Consider the following 17,901-nt stretch of genomic DNA (forward strand, 5'->3'; position numbering starts at 1 on the left):
GGGGTTGAACCCACAACCTTGTGGGGACCTTCTGAACAGAAACCCTATGCTTTACCCACTGAGCTATCAGATCTGCCTTGTGCAAGCAGTCAATAAGCCTAATGAACCAGCATGGCTTCTTTTCCATACTTCAACACTATGTAACTCATATTTAAAGTAGGCCAAACAAGTTAAAAAAAAAAGACAAATAAATAAAGCAATCTTTTAAACAGGTCTCCCTAATTAACAAATCTATTTACAGTTTAATATCACAAAGCAGACAAACTATTATATTTAATTAAAAAAATTTTTTAAAAAAAAGTACTACCATGCCAATGCTGGGGCTTGAACCCACAACCTTGTGGGGACCTGCTGACCAGTAAACCTATGCTTTACCCACTGAGCTATCAGATCTGTCTTGAGCAAGCAATCAATAAGCCTAATGAACCAGCATGGCTTCTTTTCCATACTTCAACACTATGTAACTCATATTAAAAGTAGGCCAAACAAGTTTTAAAAAAAAAGATAAATAAATAAATAAAGCAATCTTTCAAACAGGTCTCTCTAATTAACAAATCGATTTACATATTAATATCACAAAGTACACAAACAATTATATTAAAAAATAAAAATAAAAATACTACCATGCCAATGCTGGGGCTTGAACCCACAACCAAGTGGGGACTTGCTGAACAGAAACCCTATGCTTTACCCACTCAGCTATCAGATCTGTCTTGTGCAAGTAGTCAATAATCCTAATGAACCAGCATGGCTTCTTTTCCATACTTCAACACTATGTAACTCATATTAAAAGTAGGCAAAACAAGTTTTAAAAAAAAAGACAAATAAATAAAGCAATCTTTCAAACAGGTCTCTGTAATTAACAAATCTATTTACAGTTTAATATCACAAAGCAGACAAACTATTATATTTAATAAAAAAAATAATAAATAAATAAAAATCAATGCTACGATGCCAAAACCGGGGCTTGAACCCACAACTTTGCGGGGACCTGCTGACCAGTAAACCTATGCTTTAACCCCTGAGCTATCAGATCTGTCATGTGCAAGCAGTCAATAAGCCTAATGAACCAGCATGGCTTCTTTTCCATACTTCAACACTATGTAACTCATATTAAAAGTAGGCCAAACAAGTAAAAAAAAAAAAGACAAATAAATAAAGCAATCTTTCAAACAGGTCTCTCTAATTAACAAATCGATTTACATATTAATATCACAAAGTACACAAACAATTATATTAAAAAATTAAAATTAAAATACTACCATACCAATGCTGGGGCTTGAACCCACAACCTTGGGGGGACCTGCTGACCAGTAAACCTATGCTTTACCCACTGAGCTAACAGATCTGTCTTGGGCAAGCAGTCAATAAGCCTAATGAACCAGCATGGCTTCTTTTCCATACTTCAACACTATGTAACATATTAAAAGTAGGCCAAACAAGTTTAAAAAAAAAGACAAATAAATAAAGCAATCTTTCAAACAAGTCTCTCTAATTAACAAATCGATTTACATATTAATATCACAAAGTACACAAACAATTATATTAAAAAATAAAAATAAAAACACTACCATGCCAATGCTGGGGCTTGAACCCACAACCAAGTGGGGACCCGCTGAACAGAAACCCTATGCTTTACCCACTGAGCTATCAGACCTGCCTTGTGCAAGCAGTCAATAAGCCTAATGAACCAGCATGGCTTCTTTTCCATACTTCAACACTATGTAACTCATATTAAAAGTAGGCCAAACAAGTTTTAAAAAAAAAGACAAATAAATAAAGCAATCTTTTAAACAGGTCTCCCTAATTAACAAATCTATTTACAGTTTAATATCACAAAGCAGACAAACTATTATATTTAATAAAAAAAATAATAAAAATAAAAACACTACCATGCCAATGCTGGGGCTTGAACCCACAACCAAGTTGGGACCTGCTGACCAGTAAACCTATGCTTTAACCACTGAGCTATCAGATCTGTCTTGCGCATCCGTGTAGTATTTATTTAATATCAGTGTGTATTTCTGTCTGTTTCAAACGGTTTTAAACAGCAATTTAAGTGATGAAAGTCTTTCAAATGCCCAAATATGTCTAGAGTCTTCAGTTTAGAGCAGAAAATGAAAAATCAGCATGAAGCCAAAAAGGTTGTCATAGCTATCGTACCATCTTCAACTTACAATATTTTTTACTTTCAATGGAGTCGTCGTAGCATACTTCCATCGTAAGTGGGGGACTTAACACCATTTGTATATATTAGAGTAAAATATCAAAAAGATAATCCAGTAGAGTTAAAATAGCAGCTGCCAATTTTAGGTACAACGATTGTATATTATCAGGACCTGGTGGTTTGTTAAACATTTTTTTCGAAGTTTATTAGTGATCTGTTGAAAGTAAACTCTTTGTGAACTCTTTGTTTTATGTATGCAGAAAGGCTCAGCCAGAAAGTGAAAAAGTGTATTATCATTTAATTATCATGAGTTAATAAAATTATAATAAATTACTACTAATAATAATAATGCTATATTTCATTAACCAAATTACATTAAAGTATTTTTTAACCTAAATTGATAATTAATGAATGTAGATTCCCCTGGCATACAACAGTCCATGCGAAATTAGGATTGAAAGACCTGGAGTTGGCAACCTCTTTTTGATTAATTTCCTATTGCCATTAATAATGAGTGTTTGAATATAGACAGATCCACAATAAATTACATTAAGGGCTTCAGTTTTTAAAGGTCAATTATATTCAAATTATTTAATGCATTTTCATGTAATCTAACAAAAATAATTTGCTTAGTAATAACATAATTTGTGGCTCAGTGTACCCTGAAGTTTCATTCCGGTGCATCAACAATAAATGTACTTAATTATGTTAATTTTATCAATTAATATACATTTATAAGTAAATAGTATAATAATCTATTGTGTAATATACATTACATTTATATTTTATCATTGACCGATAGATGGCGCTAGAGAGTGGGAAGGACGTGACACAAACTTCCAGAACAATGTAACAGTGGGGTCGGCAATACTGCGTGTGACCTCTCGGGGCACATAGATTACACAGTCACACAGATTTTGTCTTGAAAATGGACCCCATGGGGTCTTCAGAGAAAACCTCACTGGGCATGTCTAGACACGGTCTGGAAGGTGCTTGTATGGCTTTGTGGCGGGGACCCACGGAGGCATGGGTCCCCATGAGTCAGTTTACATTCAGGTCGAAGTCCCCACCGGGAAAGGAGAACAAGAACACACACACACACACGCACACACACGCACGCGCGCACACACACACACACACACACACACACACACACACAGGGATAATTTAGAGCAACCACAAGGAGCTGCATTGGGACAACGTGCCAAAGTCTGCATAAACAAAAAAGTGTGGGAGGTGACAAAATACATGCACTCCTGTTCCAGTACTTGAGTGCAGGGTTCTTACAGTACTTGTTTAGTATAATTAAATTCTGCTTTTAGGGGTTTTTTTTGTTTGTTTTTGGGTTTTTTTCATGAAACAAAGGTTTAATCCATGTAAACAGTAAACCAATCAAAAGACATTCGTTTTGATTCAAACTAAATAAATAACAAAAATAAAAATGTTTCCTAGCAAAAGTATACATTTCAACAAACAAATATTTAGCCATTATATCACTGACACAGTACAGTGGATGTATTAGTCTCACAAGATCTGGTGCATTATAGGGCCAAAATGGTTCTTGACACCTGACTAAAAGACGGTTGTGTGCAGCTTGAACATCCCACTTTAGACTTAGTTGCATCATTTCCTATTATAATAAGATTTACTCTACTACGAAAGCTTTTCCATTAATATTCAAGTGTGGCTGTGCAAATTTGCTCTCATTCAGCTACAAGATCATAAAAGAGGTCAGTGGCATTCAGTGTTTCATTCCATTTAATTCCAGAGGTGTTCAGTCGGGTGGAGGTCAGGGCTTTTTAAAGGCCACCTGAGTTCTTACACTTTAGCATGGGCACACTATGTTTTCATAGATCTCACTTTGTACACATGGGCATTTCATGCTGCAACATGTTTGTTCATATAAGTTCCAGTAAAGTAAAATTGTGCTACAGCATTGGAGAAGATGGTCATCATTGGTGTGATGGTCAGGTGTTAAAACACTTATTTGGCCATATAGAGATAATATAGACTCGGTTTTAGATGCTACAAAGGAAATTATGCAAGCAAAATATTGTACAACGTACAAAAGCATGTACATGAACCAATTAAACCGTCATTTCAATGTCCAAAGTAACTGTTTTGAAAAATATCAATGTCTAAAATCTAAAATATCTATAAAATACCTGCATAGTTAGATAACACAATGGTTAGTTAACACAATTATTATAAAAATTATATAATTAATTATATAATTATATATTTTAATTATTAAAGAATTAATTGTAGACATGTAAAATGTAATTTATAAAGTATTTAAGCAGTTGCTTACCAAGTGACTGACTTGTGTGTATATGTACTGAAATATTAAACAAAAAAATCTAAATCAAACAAAATTATGATAAGGTATTTATTTAAGCCCATTAAAATAATGCAGTGGCGTTTTACTCTTCAGAATTTAGGCTTCAGGAAAAAAAAAACAAGCACACTGAGCTTTGGCAGTAAAGTGGGTTTTTTTTTTACATTTCTTAAAAAACTTCTTGTTAATATAAAAACTACAGCTGTACCTGGTGTTCAGTGGCCATTTCAGTGACAGTAAGGCTGTTACACAAGAGAGGAGCACTATAGCTGAGTGCACTAAACTATGACGCTGCATTATTGCACACATGAGAAAATGACACTTTTATAACCGTTGAGTCAAATTATTCTGCCCTACATCCAAACAAATCAACATAATACAGAAACAGCAACCTTCATTTACCACCAGTATAATAACAGTTGATAGGTTTCTAATGATAAATAACAAATAGGGCAATTCAAACAATTGTTATTCATTCTTCGCTTTGACATTCTTCACGATCAAATACAGAACCTGACAGAACAGATAACATATTGCACTATAGTCCTTTAAGCATAACACAGCAGAGTGCAGCTTAACCCTAAAATATGAGTGCTAAATGCCTTACATCAATCCATTATAAAATGTAATAGAAATGTGCATTAGTGTTACTTTCATCTAAAGAATTTGTACCATTTAAAAGTCAAGAACCTTCTCAATTAGCATTCTGTGAACTTGCCATCTCTCAGTAGTGATTCATAAACATGTGTATTAAAAAGAGACATTGCTGCTTTGGTTACGTCAGTGTCCTGTTTGTTGGCACATGGGGTCTCAGCATGATAATGTAGGCGTGATCTCCAAAGAGCTACATCCTTTAGATGTCCTTAGCTGGAAGCTTGGTGAAATGTCTATGCGCTACAAAGACTGACCCAACAGCTTAGATTTCACACAGAAGAAGAAAAAAAAACACTTTTTGACACCAGTTGTTTCTTCATCTTGTGTTAGCCAACTTGCCACTAAGAAAGAAAATACACAGAAAGATTATGCAAATGAATCTAAACTACACACGTGGCTAAAGGTTTAAAGTTCAAATGAGATTTACCCGAAGTCCACCGCCTCCGGATGTTGACGTGCTCATAGCCTGTTTTTCTATCTCTTCTTGTTTCTTCTTTTTCCTTTCCACCGCTTCTGGGTTCTTGATGCCTCGGTGTGTGCTCTAAAAGCAGAAAAAAAGCCTTTTAGTTAGAGGGGAACCTCAGGCTAAAGTTTGGATTGAAATAAATATTTTTCTAAAAATATTATGTGAACTATGTAATATAACTGCATTTTATAAATAAAAAAAGCGTAAAGTATCATGTTATATAAGCTGGTGCGTATGTGTACTGTGCTCATCAAAGGCATGCTGAGAATGTGGGATGACACATGGAGATGAAAGTGAGCCTTTGTTTTGTGGGCAAGTAAAACTTGAGAAACGTGTGGTTAAAAGTAATTGCTCTGTTATCAGACTTGTTCACATCCAGTATAGAAAGTGTGACGCTGAATGAATACTCAGCGGATAAACTGTAGAGGTAAAAACAATGGTACTGTACTTACCGCGCTGCTTTAGCAGCTCGACGAGCTTTGAGTGCTGATGAAACTCTCTAAAGGGCCCACAGTGTATATGAGGTATATGAGGGGCAAACCAGCATCAATTTCAAGCCTTCTAATAAAATGTAATTGATGGAATGAACTGATATTATTTTTTTTTATTCTTTGAGTTGCGATAAAGGCATCAAATCAGAAAGACAAAAATGATGGTGCAGGTTTGATCCTCCATCCTTCATATAACAAATATCACTACATAGAATTATACGACCAATAATGCTCCCAGATTAAATGAGATGTCAGAAAGCCTGGATGTTGAGTTATTGTGAGCGACTTATTTTCAGCATGAACAGAAACGTCACGTCGGAAGCTCAAAAAATTCAACCGAAAAGAAATGTCCTTAAAAATGACAAGAGTCTCAGAGTAAAAGCAGGATCAAAAGATCAATAATCTGCTCTGTACTCAGAAAGCTGAAAGTAAATCTACTTTGCTACATCACACAAAAAAAAAATGAATTAGAAATAAGGCCATTACCTCTTTCTGTCGCTTCTCTGCTGCTTCTGCTAGCTGTCTCCTTTTTGTTTCCTGCACATAAAATTGAAAGGCGCATGAAGATGCCAAATAAATATTATTACACATTTCACTGTATGGAGAAGCAAACATGGGTGTGTCTGGGTCATTAAGGAAATTCACACACAAATACTGTTTGACTCCATGCTACCTACATTTTCTTAAGAAGCTATGGAAATCAGGTCTGATGCAAATACTGTAACAAACCCACATGACTACACCACAGAATGCAAAATTTTCACTAATACTAAAGAAAAATGTAAAATCATTAATGAATATACTGCAAATGTAAAGCAGGGGTCTCCAAATATTTGGTGCTGCACAGACAGAATAAACACTTTTTAGTTTTCCATTTTATTGATTTCCTATTGAATTTAATTAATTTTTACTTGTATAGCGCTCTTAACAATAAACATTGTCTCAAAGCAGCTTTACACAGGTAATGTGGTAATAAAAATTAATAAGATGTTCTTTAAAAGTGTAAGTTTGTCCCTAATGAGACGGTGGCGACTGTGGCAAGGAAAAACTCCCTGAGATGCCACAAGAAAGAAACCTTGAGAGGAACCAGACTCAGGAGGGAACCCATCCTCATCTGGGTTGCACGGAATGTCTGTTTATTACAGCTAAACCATGTCGAGATGTGCAGTGACTGTGATCAGAAGCAAACTGTGGTCCTGAGTGAGTATAGCAGACTGTTGACATTAACTACAGTCCAAATCCATCCTCAAAGCTCCTGTACAATTTCCTATTGAAAAAAAAGACCACTTTTTACTTGTGCAAATTTCCCTGCATTGTGTCAAATGCATTTCTTTTCTATGCCTCATTAAATTAAGCTCCAACTGATTTATTTTATTTTTAATATATATATGTAATTAAATTATATAACATGTATAATAGTAAAATAATATGCCCCATACACATACATACATACATACATATATAATATATACACACACACACACACACACACACACACACATAAATATATGTATAAATAATGTGTGTGAACGACAGACAAAAATTGTGTATATAAGATCTGATTTTCTCACAGGATCAGGATCAGGAGTTACCACGACGTCGTCCGCAGCTCCACCCAGGCAGGGCAAACACATCCCCATACTGCAGCCGGCAGCCGAGACAGTCACAGCACGGCGACAAAAAGTTTTCAACAACCACCAGGATTATTGACAACACTTATCAAAACACCGTCTATCAACAACCACTACTGCAATGCGTCAACTGTCTCTAAAAACACATTTCTCTGTACAGAAGTGTCTGGGAGTGCTAGTTTACTGAACTCTACACAGAGCCTGGCTGAGCTAATGTAAACACTACAGCTAGCGAACACATTCCACTACGAGACTACAAATTCCAACCAAACCTCTTCTTCATACGATCAGACATCTGGATTAAAAAACAGTATCCGACCTTAATTATATTGCCTGCATGCACTAATCTGGAATAAATTGAAAGCCGACAAGAAACAGGTTGGGATTATCAGATGTCAGGATGTCGCTGGTTACTGCAGTCCCGTTATAGTCAGACAGCGCCTCTGCTCGGTTACTCAGCAGCGCCACGCAGCGGCATGGAAGAGCAGGAGCTGCTTTCTAACATAAACATACCTTGAACCACACCCTCCCTGTACCCTGCACTACTCTGAGAGTAGCCATGTCAGGCAAGCATTCTCCAGTGCACTCAGGAAATGCAACCATGATCTATATAGGACTAGTGTTACACAAGACCATTCAGACACAAGGATTGTTCATGTTAACAACATTCATCTTTAAACAGTTTTTTTTTTCATATTTTCTTGGTGTAACTGATTAATGCTAAACTTTATAAAATAGGAAAGGACATTACTCATAATCTTACATTCCAGTTATGCTATGTCATGTTTCTGTAAAGTTTATTTCACCCAGTTAGTCTTTCTCACTTTGATGTTTTGGCTGACTTTTTGGGTTGTGCCATCTTAGCAATCTTTATAAAGACTGGTCTAAGTGCAAATTCCCATTATGTAAGAAACCACTCTTTTTTTCCAGTATGCCTCTGGCATGGACCACTATATTGTTAGAAGTCTGCTTGTCCCATAGAGTCTTTTTAAGTGTGTAAGACAGTGTGGTTTCAGATTATGTCCTGAGTGAAATGAGATGTCACTGATTACAAAGTCAGAGGTAAACTCAGATGAAATTATCCAAAGATTACAGCAGGGAGTCAAGAAAAACATCTACTTAGAGATAAAGCCTTTTCCAGTAGGTGTTAACGAAAAATGAATAATTGTGCAAGAAACCATAGTCAAATGGTCAGGTCTTCCTAAACCTTCAGATCTGCTAGTTCACAAATTGCTCACTGGGTGGCGATAGCAGCTTTAAATGGCAAAAATAAATAGAAGAAGAAGAAAAAGACGAAGACAGAAGAAGATAAAAGCTAAAGCAGGCGTCGTCTGTAGGGTTTCAGAAAAAGCAGATAAATTGTACATGACTGAAGACCTGCTGACATTACTAATCTAATCGAGCATAAGTAAAGAAGATATCTTCACAGAGCTGGTGTTGTCTTCATACCTATTCTCTCTACTCCGGGCTTCTGGAGTGTGGTAGGTTCACTTCAGTTAAATCACTGTGGTTTAGCTGTAGCCAAAGAGATTCTGTCATTCGTGTCATGTCTTGATGCACCAACAACCACGACATGGGAAAACAAAATCTTTCATGCACTTAGTATTTTACAGTAGTTACTAGAAAAGAACAAAATGGAAACAGAGCAGTGGTTTGAGCATTACTCGCTTTCTAACAGAGATCAGCAACCACCTGGAAATGCTCTAAAATTCTCAGAATTGTTGATCATAAACACACTTCACTGTTATATAAACTGATATAACGTCAACTACTGTACACAGACGGATACTAGCGATGAACTCGCAGTTCATGACCGCTAAAGCTTGAGACGTTTTACTATTTTAAGTAGAAAACTAGAAGAAAGCCATGGGAAGTCTGTAAGCCATTCTGTTTTTTTGTTCATGTTATTGTAGTGCATTAAAATCATCTTGTGATCAATATGATGCCCCCAAAAACAAAAACGTCATGTCCTGTTTTTCACTATATGGCAGATTTAACCACTTCAACATTAAATCTAATAAACATGAATGTCCATTTTGGTGTGTTAATTTGCTTTTTCTCTTTCTTTTGTCTTCCTCTGGATCTGAGTGCAGAGCAGATGGATGTGATCCGGTGTTTGCGCTCTCTCCTGGACCTCCATGTTCAGCTTCAGAGAGCTGTAGCCCTTCAGGGAGAGATCCAGGCACAGTTTCTTGCTCAGCTTTTACATCCAGACAATTTGAGCCCACAACAGCTGCCTCTGCCACAGCTGGACTTGACCGGAGATGATCTGGAGCTTTCCCTGTCTGTTTTTGAACGGGCTCTGGATGAAAGCAAACTCCCGAAGAGGCAGTGGGGTTCAAGGCTGGCAAAGCTTCTCTGTGTGAAGACATCTGATGAGGAAGATCATGAGCTGAGTTATGAAGCTGTGAAGACAGACGTGAGAAGGCAGGCATGTTCGTTGGAGTATCAGCGGTGGAGGGACTTTAACAAGGTCCGGTATGATCCTCACAGGGGCCTGCGGGAGCTTAAAGTTGGGGTGGAGGAAGCAGCAAAGAAATGGCTTCAGCCTGAAAGGTGCAGCTCTGAGGAAGTGGTGAGAAAAGTGGCCCTGCAGAAATTCCTCTCACTTCTCCCACCAGATGCGATCGAGAGGACAAGCGAGGAGCAGCCACAAAACATGGAGGAGGCTGCCATCATGGCAGCATCTTTCTTGGAAAATAACAGGGCTGACAGAGACAGAGACGAGCAACTTGATGATGCACATACTGAGCATGGCTACTCAAGGTAAGACACTGTCTGTATCGTACAGTGTGCTACAGAAGGGTACATTATTAAGGCCCTTTTTTCTCAACTACCATGTAGCCTGTCCCTCAATTTAACATTGCTAAATATGCTTAATATATTGGTAAAAAGAATAACGTAACATGTACAGATAATTAATGTAAAATATACAAAAACCTGTTTTTGATATTTGTTTAAAATATTTTCTTAATCAGTATGTGGTTACTAGTCATTATCCTATAACCTCCAGGAAACTCTGCATACAATACAAGTATTGTTTTGTTTATCTTGTGGGTAAAAACAAACATGTACTTGACTGGAATACAGGCAGTTCAGGATCTTGAATGCTGTACTGGTGTATCTTACCCTGTCCAGTATTTGTGTGTCTCTGTGTGTGTTTAGGGTGAAGGTGGGGATGTATTTAAATATGAATGTCCTTGACATATGACCTAAATTAATTTCAGGGATTATATTAACTCAGATGAGCCGAAGAAGTTGGATCCAGAACCAGTCTTCCCGTCTGACAGCAACAGCCTTGAAGTTACAGTTGGAGATGAGCATTTTGAAGAGGAAGAGTTTTCTGAAGCCATGCTTTCCCCATCAATGGTCGACATAAAGCCAGTCCTTAATACTGAAGGAACCCCTTTCATTACAAATGATTCTGAAGTTCTGTCTCATGGACCCTGCTATAGTGGTGAATCTAATAAGTCTTTACCAAGGCGAGCTAATAAGAATGGGAATATAAACACAGGAACAAAATTTAAACGTGTACTTGATTGCCCAGACTGTGGTAGCAAGTTCAAGAGGTTTGACTACCTAAGAAAGCACATATGTACTCCTGGGCAAAGTCTGGGGTGCCAACACTGCGATCTGCGCTTCCCCTCTCTCTCCCAGCTAACTAACCATCTCCGTGTCCATCGGAAAATGTTACACTGTCCTGAGTGCAACAAGGCTTTCAGAGACCGCTTCAATCTCCGCTGCCACCAGCGCACACACACAGGTATGTTAGAGATGCAACAGACACTGTGGTCTAATGCATTCGTAGATGATCTCATCGATTGATTTTCACATGATTCTTTTTAGTAGTAAATATGCAAACAATACCTGAAATGAAGCTATAATCATTATGTATATCATTATGTTGTCCCTGACAATGTGGCAGTTTTTATTCTTATTATGACTGTTCAAAATAAACACAATGATAAATGCTGCACTATTCTAGACACTCAGCATTCTAAACAGCTCTTGGCTTCCTCTGGCAGGTGAGCGCCCTCATATCTGCTCTGACTGCGGCTCTGCGTTTGCTCAGGAACGAGGGCTACAGGAGCATCGCAACATCCACACCGGCGAGAGACCCTTCCAGTGCCCAGTGTGTAGGAAAGGCTTCAGTCACAGCCGCACCCTTGCCAAACACGTTGTTGTCCATTCAGAAGCGAGGCCGTACATGTGCTCAGACTGTGGCAGAGCTTTTAAAATTAAAGACAACTTGCATCAGCATCAGAAGAAAATGCATCCTGGCAAATACTCGTGAACACACCCTGTAGCTAAAAAGACTGTTTACAAGCAAAGATGGTACAATATAGAGTTTATACTTTTAGGGATGTTTATGACTTCTCTATTCAAATACATTGAGGGGAAATAAGTATTTGGACAATTTTTTTTTATTTAATTTTTTTTTTTATTTACTGCCAGTGCATATATCAAATTTGCAAGCATAATGTTTTTTAATTATAAAAGAAAGTATGTTTTTGGAAACATATTCAAAGTTAAGTTCCAAAATGGAAGTGTATAGGGGGAAAAGTCTATCAGAATTTGGCCACTATAAATTATTAATGTTAGTACTTTGCTGCAAAGCTTTTGTTAGGGATTAAAGCTTAGGATCATCTGCGCTATAAAGTGCGTTTTTGCAGCTATGTAGTTTAATTTTGGCCCATTACTGTTGCCAAATTGCCTTCGATTCCTCAGTTATGAAGATCTTTTTGACTGACTTTTAAAATCCTTTGATGCATTTTCAAAATCCTCCATTAATAATGTTGGGAGCTGCAAGCCCCTTCACCTTCTTTTGAAAGGGGTTGAAGTCATCTTTTGGCTGTATCGGGTTTGCCTTATTGAAATGTTAATCTACCCAGATTTGGGTGAATGTGGTTAATATGTCTATTGGCTTTTAATTTGTTACAGTGTGCTGTTCATGTATTCTTCAAAGGCATGCCATTCCCAATACCAATTGTTAAGAAGGTACAGTAACACTGGCATTGCATGTCAAATTATAGTGGACGTGTCCATTTTTTAGTCTTTTAAACAAGGCAAATCGCCTGAATACATATTCCCATTCGCTATACACTCAAAGGTACTGAAATTATTATACTACAACTGCTACAAATAAATAGTTATTTTCATCTTAAAAAAATTCCCTGGTGTAAATGCCCATTCTTAGATCAAATCAACACTCCTACTTTAAATAAGACTACATCATAGTTATGTAGCTTTATATCACTGTCATTAATTATTTAACAAAAATAATTGCTGTATGAAAATGAACCTCTTTGCTCTAAACATTTTAAACTGTAGTTGTGTGTTTTATTAATGTAGCTATAGCAGTTATGTAGCTCATCTGATTGCGTTTGTTTGAGCAGCTGCCAGACATGCACTTACTTTCAAACACCACTTAGAAAATTAATCCACTTTGGTGAAATTTAATTTTTTGTTTTTTTTGTTTTGTTTTTTTTTAAACCAGGATTGAAGAACAGTAAGAATTTTCTATATATTCAGGCACCGGTATTGCCAAATTACATTTGTGAACACATTGGTCTAAAGGAAATAAAATTGGAGTAATATAAACAAGGGAATATTAATTTGATCTGGTAAATTGTGCTGCTATTAAGCTTTAATAAATTGTAGTGCAAATCTTGTTACAAAAAAATGTTTTGAATTGTGTCTCAGTTAAAAAAAATACAAATTTCAGCTTGTAAAAGCGCTAGGCCATCTTTTTGATGATGGACAAATAACCTATATAATGCAAACTTGCTTTTACAAACATTTTTGGTTTAATGAAATGCTTTATTATTTAGCAAAAACCTGTTTGAATGTTGATATATATTTTCTTTATTTATAGTCATTGTTAGTTTTGTTCACTGCCATATTCTGTTTTATTTCAGCCCAAAGTAAGAAGATTTCATAGGTGTTCGTTTTCTACACACTTTATTTGCAAACTCTAGAATGACACCTCTGCCTTATTTATACTTGTGTTCCTGCATTTGGTTCATTCACTAAAGCAGTAATTGTGGGTATTTTTGCAGTCGGAGTGTGCGGAAGGCCCTGAAGATCAATGTCGGTGTAGTTAATGATAATAATACTTGGAAAACTGCTACGTTTTTATGGTTGTTACCCAGTACCCTCTCTACAAAAGTCGTCTCAATGGTGTGTTCAGTGGCATCTAGTTTTGGTAGCTAAACATTATTTAAGATCATGCTGTACTGGGAAGGTGTAATAGCTTAAAGCTGTACAATTAGAAATGTAAATTGAAAACCGAAGAAACATACACTTTTAAAACTTTGATTGAACAAAAGATTGGAAAGGGTTTTTTTTTTTGTTTTTTTTAAAGAAGTACACCACCATATATATATATATATATATTTATATGAGAGAGAGGCATTTGACGGAAGTTTACTCAAGTTATTCCAAGCACAGGATTAACCTGCATGTTATGGGCATTGATTAAAGTGCAAATTTCTAACCAACACGCGTGCTACAACATGCAACATAGTTTTTTTTTTTTATAATTAGATATGCAGTAAAGGGTCATTATATACATTAACGGTGATTAATATCCAGAGGTTTTACCATCTGACCAGTTCTTTAAGAGTCCACGGTCTCCCCCTAATTCATAATCATCCCAACACGCGCTCTCGCAGGCCATGCAGAACAAAATCTCACTAGAAAAACAGTGACTAAAAAAACCCACTTGTTTCTGTATCACTGCTGCACAGCTGTGCAAGCTGCCGTCCTCATACGTCATACACCGCTGGAAAGGCGCGAGACACGTGCAGCCTCCGCGCGATGGAGTTGCAGCGGCTTCACGCACAGAGCTCCTCATCCCGCACAGCCAACACACAGTGCAGGACATTTCATCTACACACGCAGGATGGAGTGCACCTCGAGCACAAGAGAAGACCGCAACTTTCTGGTAAATCACTTATCCGTCCTCTGAGAAAGTGGTTAGTTTGCTTGTAGTGATAAGTGAATGAATAAGATCTATAATTTACCTTCTTGCTATTGTTCCTTGCAACTTTCAATTAATTTAAGGAAAGCCTGAAATATGGCAAACTAACTTTGTATTCTATGCAAACGAGTATGCATAGATGAAAAAGAAAGTTGTTGACTGATGGGAATGATTTCCAACTGTAACTTTTATAGCACTACATGCAAATCCAAACGTGTCAGACAGCAGAAGAGTTCGTCTGATACACTGTCACTTGGCACCATGCATCCTTGTCTTGGCTTATACATCCCTTTGTTGCATAATGCAGCTATTCCTATCACTGTGACATGTTATGAGTCAGACCCCTGTCACAAACTTGGTCTAATTATTACCTAATAGAAGGTCCGTGTGGAACGTTACAGAGAAGCGACAGCTCTGTGTCTCAGTTCTTTCAAGTGACAGCATGGACTTGTCATAGTATTCATTTAAACAAGTGTTTGGCTTTGTTCTGATAACCAGTCACAGTACTTAGTGTAACTAAAAAAGGCAGAAAGGGGGTAAATTAATACACAGACTAAAAATGTTTGTATAAAGCTGATGGAACATAAAAGAACAGAAAAAGAATGTTAGATTTCTATTGCTACATGACTTACATCTTCTCTAAGAATAAAATTAATATTAATAAGATTAAAACATTTCAATGATTACATTATTAAGCAATTGTAATACAAACTGTGTGTATGAGTGTGTAGTGTGTTAGGCATTCTGAACAGTTTTTTCATGATTAGTGGATTATTGGAGCTTTGTTTGATCTGTTGAAACATGTTTGCTTTTTTCTATATGCTTCATGCTGAGATACTTATGAAGTGTTTTTCTGTGGAATGTTAAGTGGACTGAGATGGTGTTTTGTATGAAATAATAATGTGCAAAATGTTGTTTCTGGATTGCTCTTTATATATCTGATGAGTTCATCTTATTCTGACCTGTTTGTTCATTTTAAGGTTTGTCTAATTGAGGACATCTAAGCTTATTAGGATGCTGGTGTAATAATACTAGTTTGTGACTATCAAACTAGAAAATAGAAGCACCCAGAGTGGCATTACTTCGCAAGTGATGCCTTCTCATACTATATCTTGATGTATTCTGTCTAATAACGTGAAAAGACCAGGCCATGGTGAACATGCAGCATAACCAGTAAAGAATATTGAGGATTATGCCAGTTATGGAATAGTATTCCAAGGTTCTTGCTATAAATGCTACACTCAATAGCGCTTCATACATTACCAAGGAGAATATATATGTATATATTGTATATATTTAGGATAGATGCTGAGGGGATGTCTTGTGTTGATGCTTGCAGGAATGAATTATCCATGTCCAAGTAAAGTGAAGCCTTCATTGGAATGTTTGAACATTGACTCAGTCAGCATTAGACTCAAACTTAGTCATCTCAACAAAGTGGTTTAACTTTTATACATCCCCAACAAAGACATAAAGGAGAGCAAAAGTAAATTCAGCACTCAGCAGTTAATATTCAGACATTTAATGTCTAATTTAATGTGTGTGCATATTAGCTACTGAAAGCTACTTGCCTATTAATGTTGTCTTGTTGTTTGGCATAAGGGGGCAACATTAATGGCATGTCCAAGGTTTTAGATGTGGTTGGGTATCACCTATTATTCAGCAATTTTACCTTTATGAAATAAGGCTATTATTTTGGTTTGATTTATTAATGCATTCTTTTTGGTTGTGGTTGCTTTTTCTATGTTATACAGGGGACATGGTGGGGAATACATTCATTACAAAATTATTATTATTTTTTTATAAACCTGATATGATTTATTAAGACATTGTGAATTGCATTGCACTCGTGTGACCTGGGCTAGTGTTGGGGTAAAGATTAATTTAAAGTTAATCATGCCACCCATTTGGTCACTCTGATGTATGACTTAGTAGATGAGCCAGACCAGACCATCAGGAAGAGATACATTAGAGCCTGTTTTCCTTTCCTACAACTTCTGATGATGCTGCACCATCTGAATAATACATGCCATGAAGATGATTAGAAGAATCTAACTACATATTTTAAACTAAGTTGTAGATAAATCACTGTGCCATGACAGGAGGAGGAAGTGAGTGGTGATGATCGATTATTATTAGCTAAAAGAGGTTGTCCAGTTTATAGGACAGAAAATAATTATACATACATTGAATATAACCTAAATTATTTTAGTATTTTTGAGAGGACTTGGTAAGAAACTGTTAAGCAATTGATTAGCTTCCAAAATTTGTAAACAATCTGGCCTCAGACTTAGACAAGCTTTTAATGTGTCTTTGTTGATTGTTTTGTTGTCCTGGAAAGCTGATATGATAATGCGGTAAATATTTCAGCAGTGGAAAAGCTCCTAGTGTGTTATTAATTCATGTTATCATTGAATGATCAAGGGAATGTTGTTGATTTAAAGCAGGGTGCCTGCTCTACTCCATTAGTGTCATTTAACAGACGGAGAAGGAGATCCTTTTCCTTATTAAACATAGATGAGGCTTGTAAGAGGAGCCTAGCTTTGGAGAATCACTGACCATAACATTTGCTTTAGTGAAATGATCTAAAATGCTGACATAGGCACTTCTGCAACTACATCATATGTTTAAAAAATATTACTGATAATGAAAAGTTCAGTCAGAACTCAGCAAAGTCTTCCCTGTGTTACAGCAGAATGAAGCTGATCTCCGGCATATTTCACACTTAGGAAGTGAAACTACAACAGTCATACATCCAATTAGGATAAGGTGGCATTGCTAATTACCTGCCAATCATGTGTTCTGTTTTGTAGCTGCCATTCTTGCAGAAACATCCAATCTTGCACCAAAATTGCTGACTTTACCTTTAAAACCCATGGTATTTTCTCTGTCTTCGTGTATTGATTTTCAGAGTGTGATGATAATTGCACGGCAGTAATGTATTTCTCTCAGAATCCTCTCCGGCCCAGCAGGGTTATTCCTGGATGGACTGTAGCATAAGTAGGTGTAAGTGTGTCTCACACTGCCTCTGTGGCAGCTGCACTGGAAATTGGTTATCTGCCTTCTAGCACAGCTCTGTCCAACTGAGAATGTAGTTCCAAGGACAACTGAAATATACAGAATTTACTAGTATAAGGCACTTTTGGATACTTTTAGGTGCAATTTTACATTT

The 17,901-nt window shown here is 36.7% G+C and overlaps 2 protein-coding genes across 4 annotated transcripts; one reads left to right on the forward strand and one right to left on the reverse strand.

Moving 5' to 3' along the window:
- Positions 1–4,542: 4,542 nt before the first annotated feature.
- On the reverse strand, positions 4,543–8,218 carry LOC124392147 (small VCP interacting protein). 3 transcript variants are annotated; one of them, XM_046858864.1, is made up of 6 exons: positions 8,067–8,218; positions 7,688–7,757; positions 6,603–6,653; positions 6,078–6,124; positions 5,587–5,700; positions 5,474–5,500 (listed from the first exon to the last, which is right to left on the reverse strand). In XM_046858864.1, the coding sequence occupies exons 2-5, from the start codon at positions 7,754–7,756 to the stop codon at positions 5,634–5,636; spliced, it is 234 nt and encodes a 77-aa protein (XP_046714820.1). In that variant the 5' UTR covers position 7,757; positions 8,067–8,218; the 3' UTR covers positions 5,474–5,500; positions 5,587–5,633. The 3 variants fall into 3 exon arrangements, with proteins under 3 accessions (XP_046714819.1, XP_046714818.1, XP_046714820.1); XM_046858863.1 differs by lacking the exon at positions 6,078–6,124 and having other exon boundaries at positions 4,543–5,500; positions 8,067–8,204; XM_046858862.1 differs by lacking the exons at positions 6,078–6,124; positions 7,688–7,757; positions 8,067–8,218 and having other exon boundaries at positions 4,543–5,500; positions 6,603–7,100.
- An 821-nt stretch (positions 8,219–9,039) lies between these two features.
- Positions 9,040–12,161, forward strand: LOC124392142 (zinc finger protein 675-like). The gene is made up of 4 exons (XM_046858856.1): positions 9,040–9,228; positions 9,841–10,513; positions 10,975–11,510; positions 11,773–12,161. The coding sequence occupies exons 2-4, from the start codon at positions 9,846–9,848 to the stop codon at positions 12,039–12,041; spliced, it is 1,473 nt and encodes a 490-aa protein (XP_046714812.1). The 5' UTR covers positions 9,040–9,228; positions 9,841–9,845; the 3' UTR covers positions 12,042–12,161.
- The last annotated feature ends 5,740 nt before the right edge of the window (positions 12,162–17,901 follow it).

This window comes from Silurus meridionalis, chromosome 10, assembly GCF_014805685.1.
Source record: "Silurus meridionalis isolate SWU-2019-XX chromosome 10, ASM1480568v1, whole genome shotgun sequence".
Classification (NCBI taxonomy): domain Eukaryota; kingdom Metazoa; phylum Chordata; class Actinopteri; order Siluriformes; family Siluridae; genus Silurus; species Silurus meridionalis.

Bases quoted from the DNA above. Each gene is read 5' to 3' on its own strand.
- LOC124392147 (XM_046858862.1), bottom strand. From the start codon at position 6,731: ATGTTTGCTTCTCCATACAGTGAAATGTGTAATAATATTTATTTGGCA. The intron at 5,701-6,602 runs GTAATGGCCTTA...TTCTGCTTTTAG, and splicing joins CAGAGAAGCGACAGAAAGAG to AGCACACACCGAGGCATCAA.
- LOC124392142 (XM_046858856.1), top strand. From the start codon at position 9,846: ATGGATGTGATCCGGTGTTTGCGCTCTCTCCTGGACCTCCATGTTCAG. The intron at 10,514-10,974 runs GTAAGACACTGT...AATTAATTTCAG, and splicing joins ACTGAGCATGGCTACTCAAG to GGATTATATTAACTCAGATG. The intron at 11,511-11,772 runs GTATGTTAGAGA...TTCCTCTGGCAG, and splicing joins CCACCAGCGCACACACACAG to GTGAGCGCCCTCATATCTGC.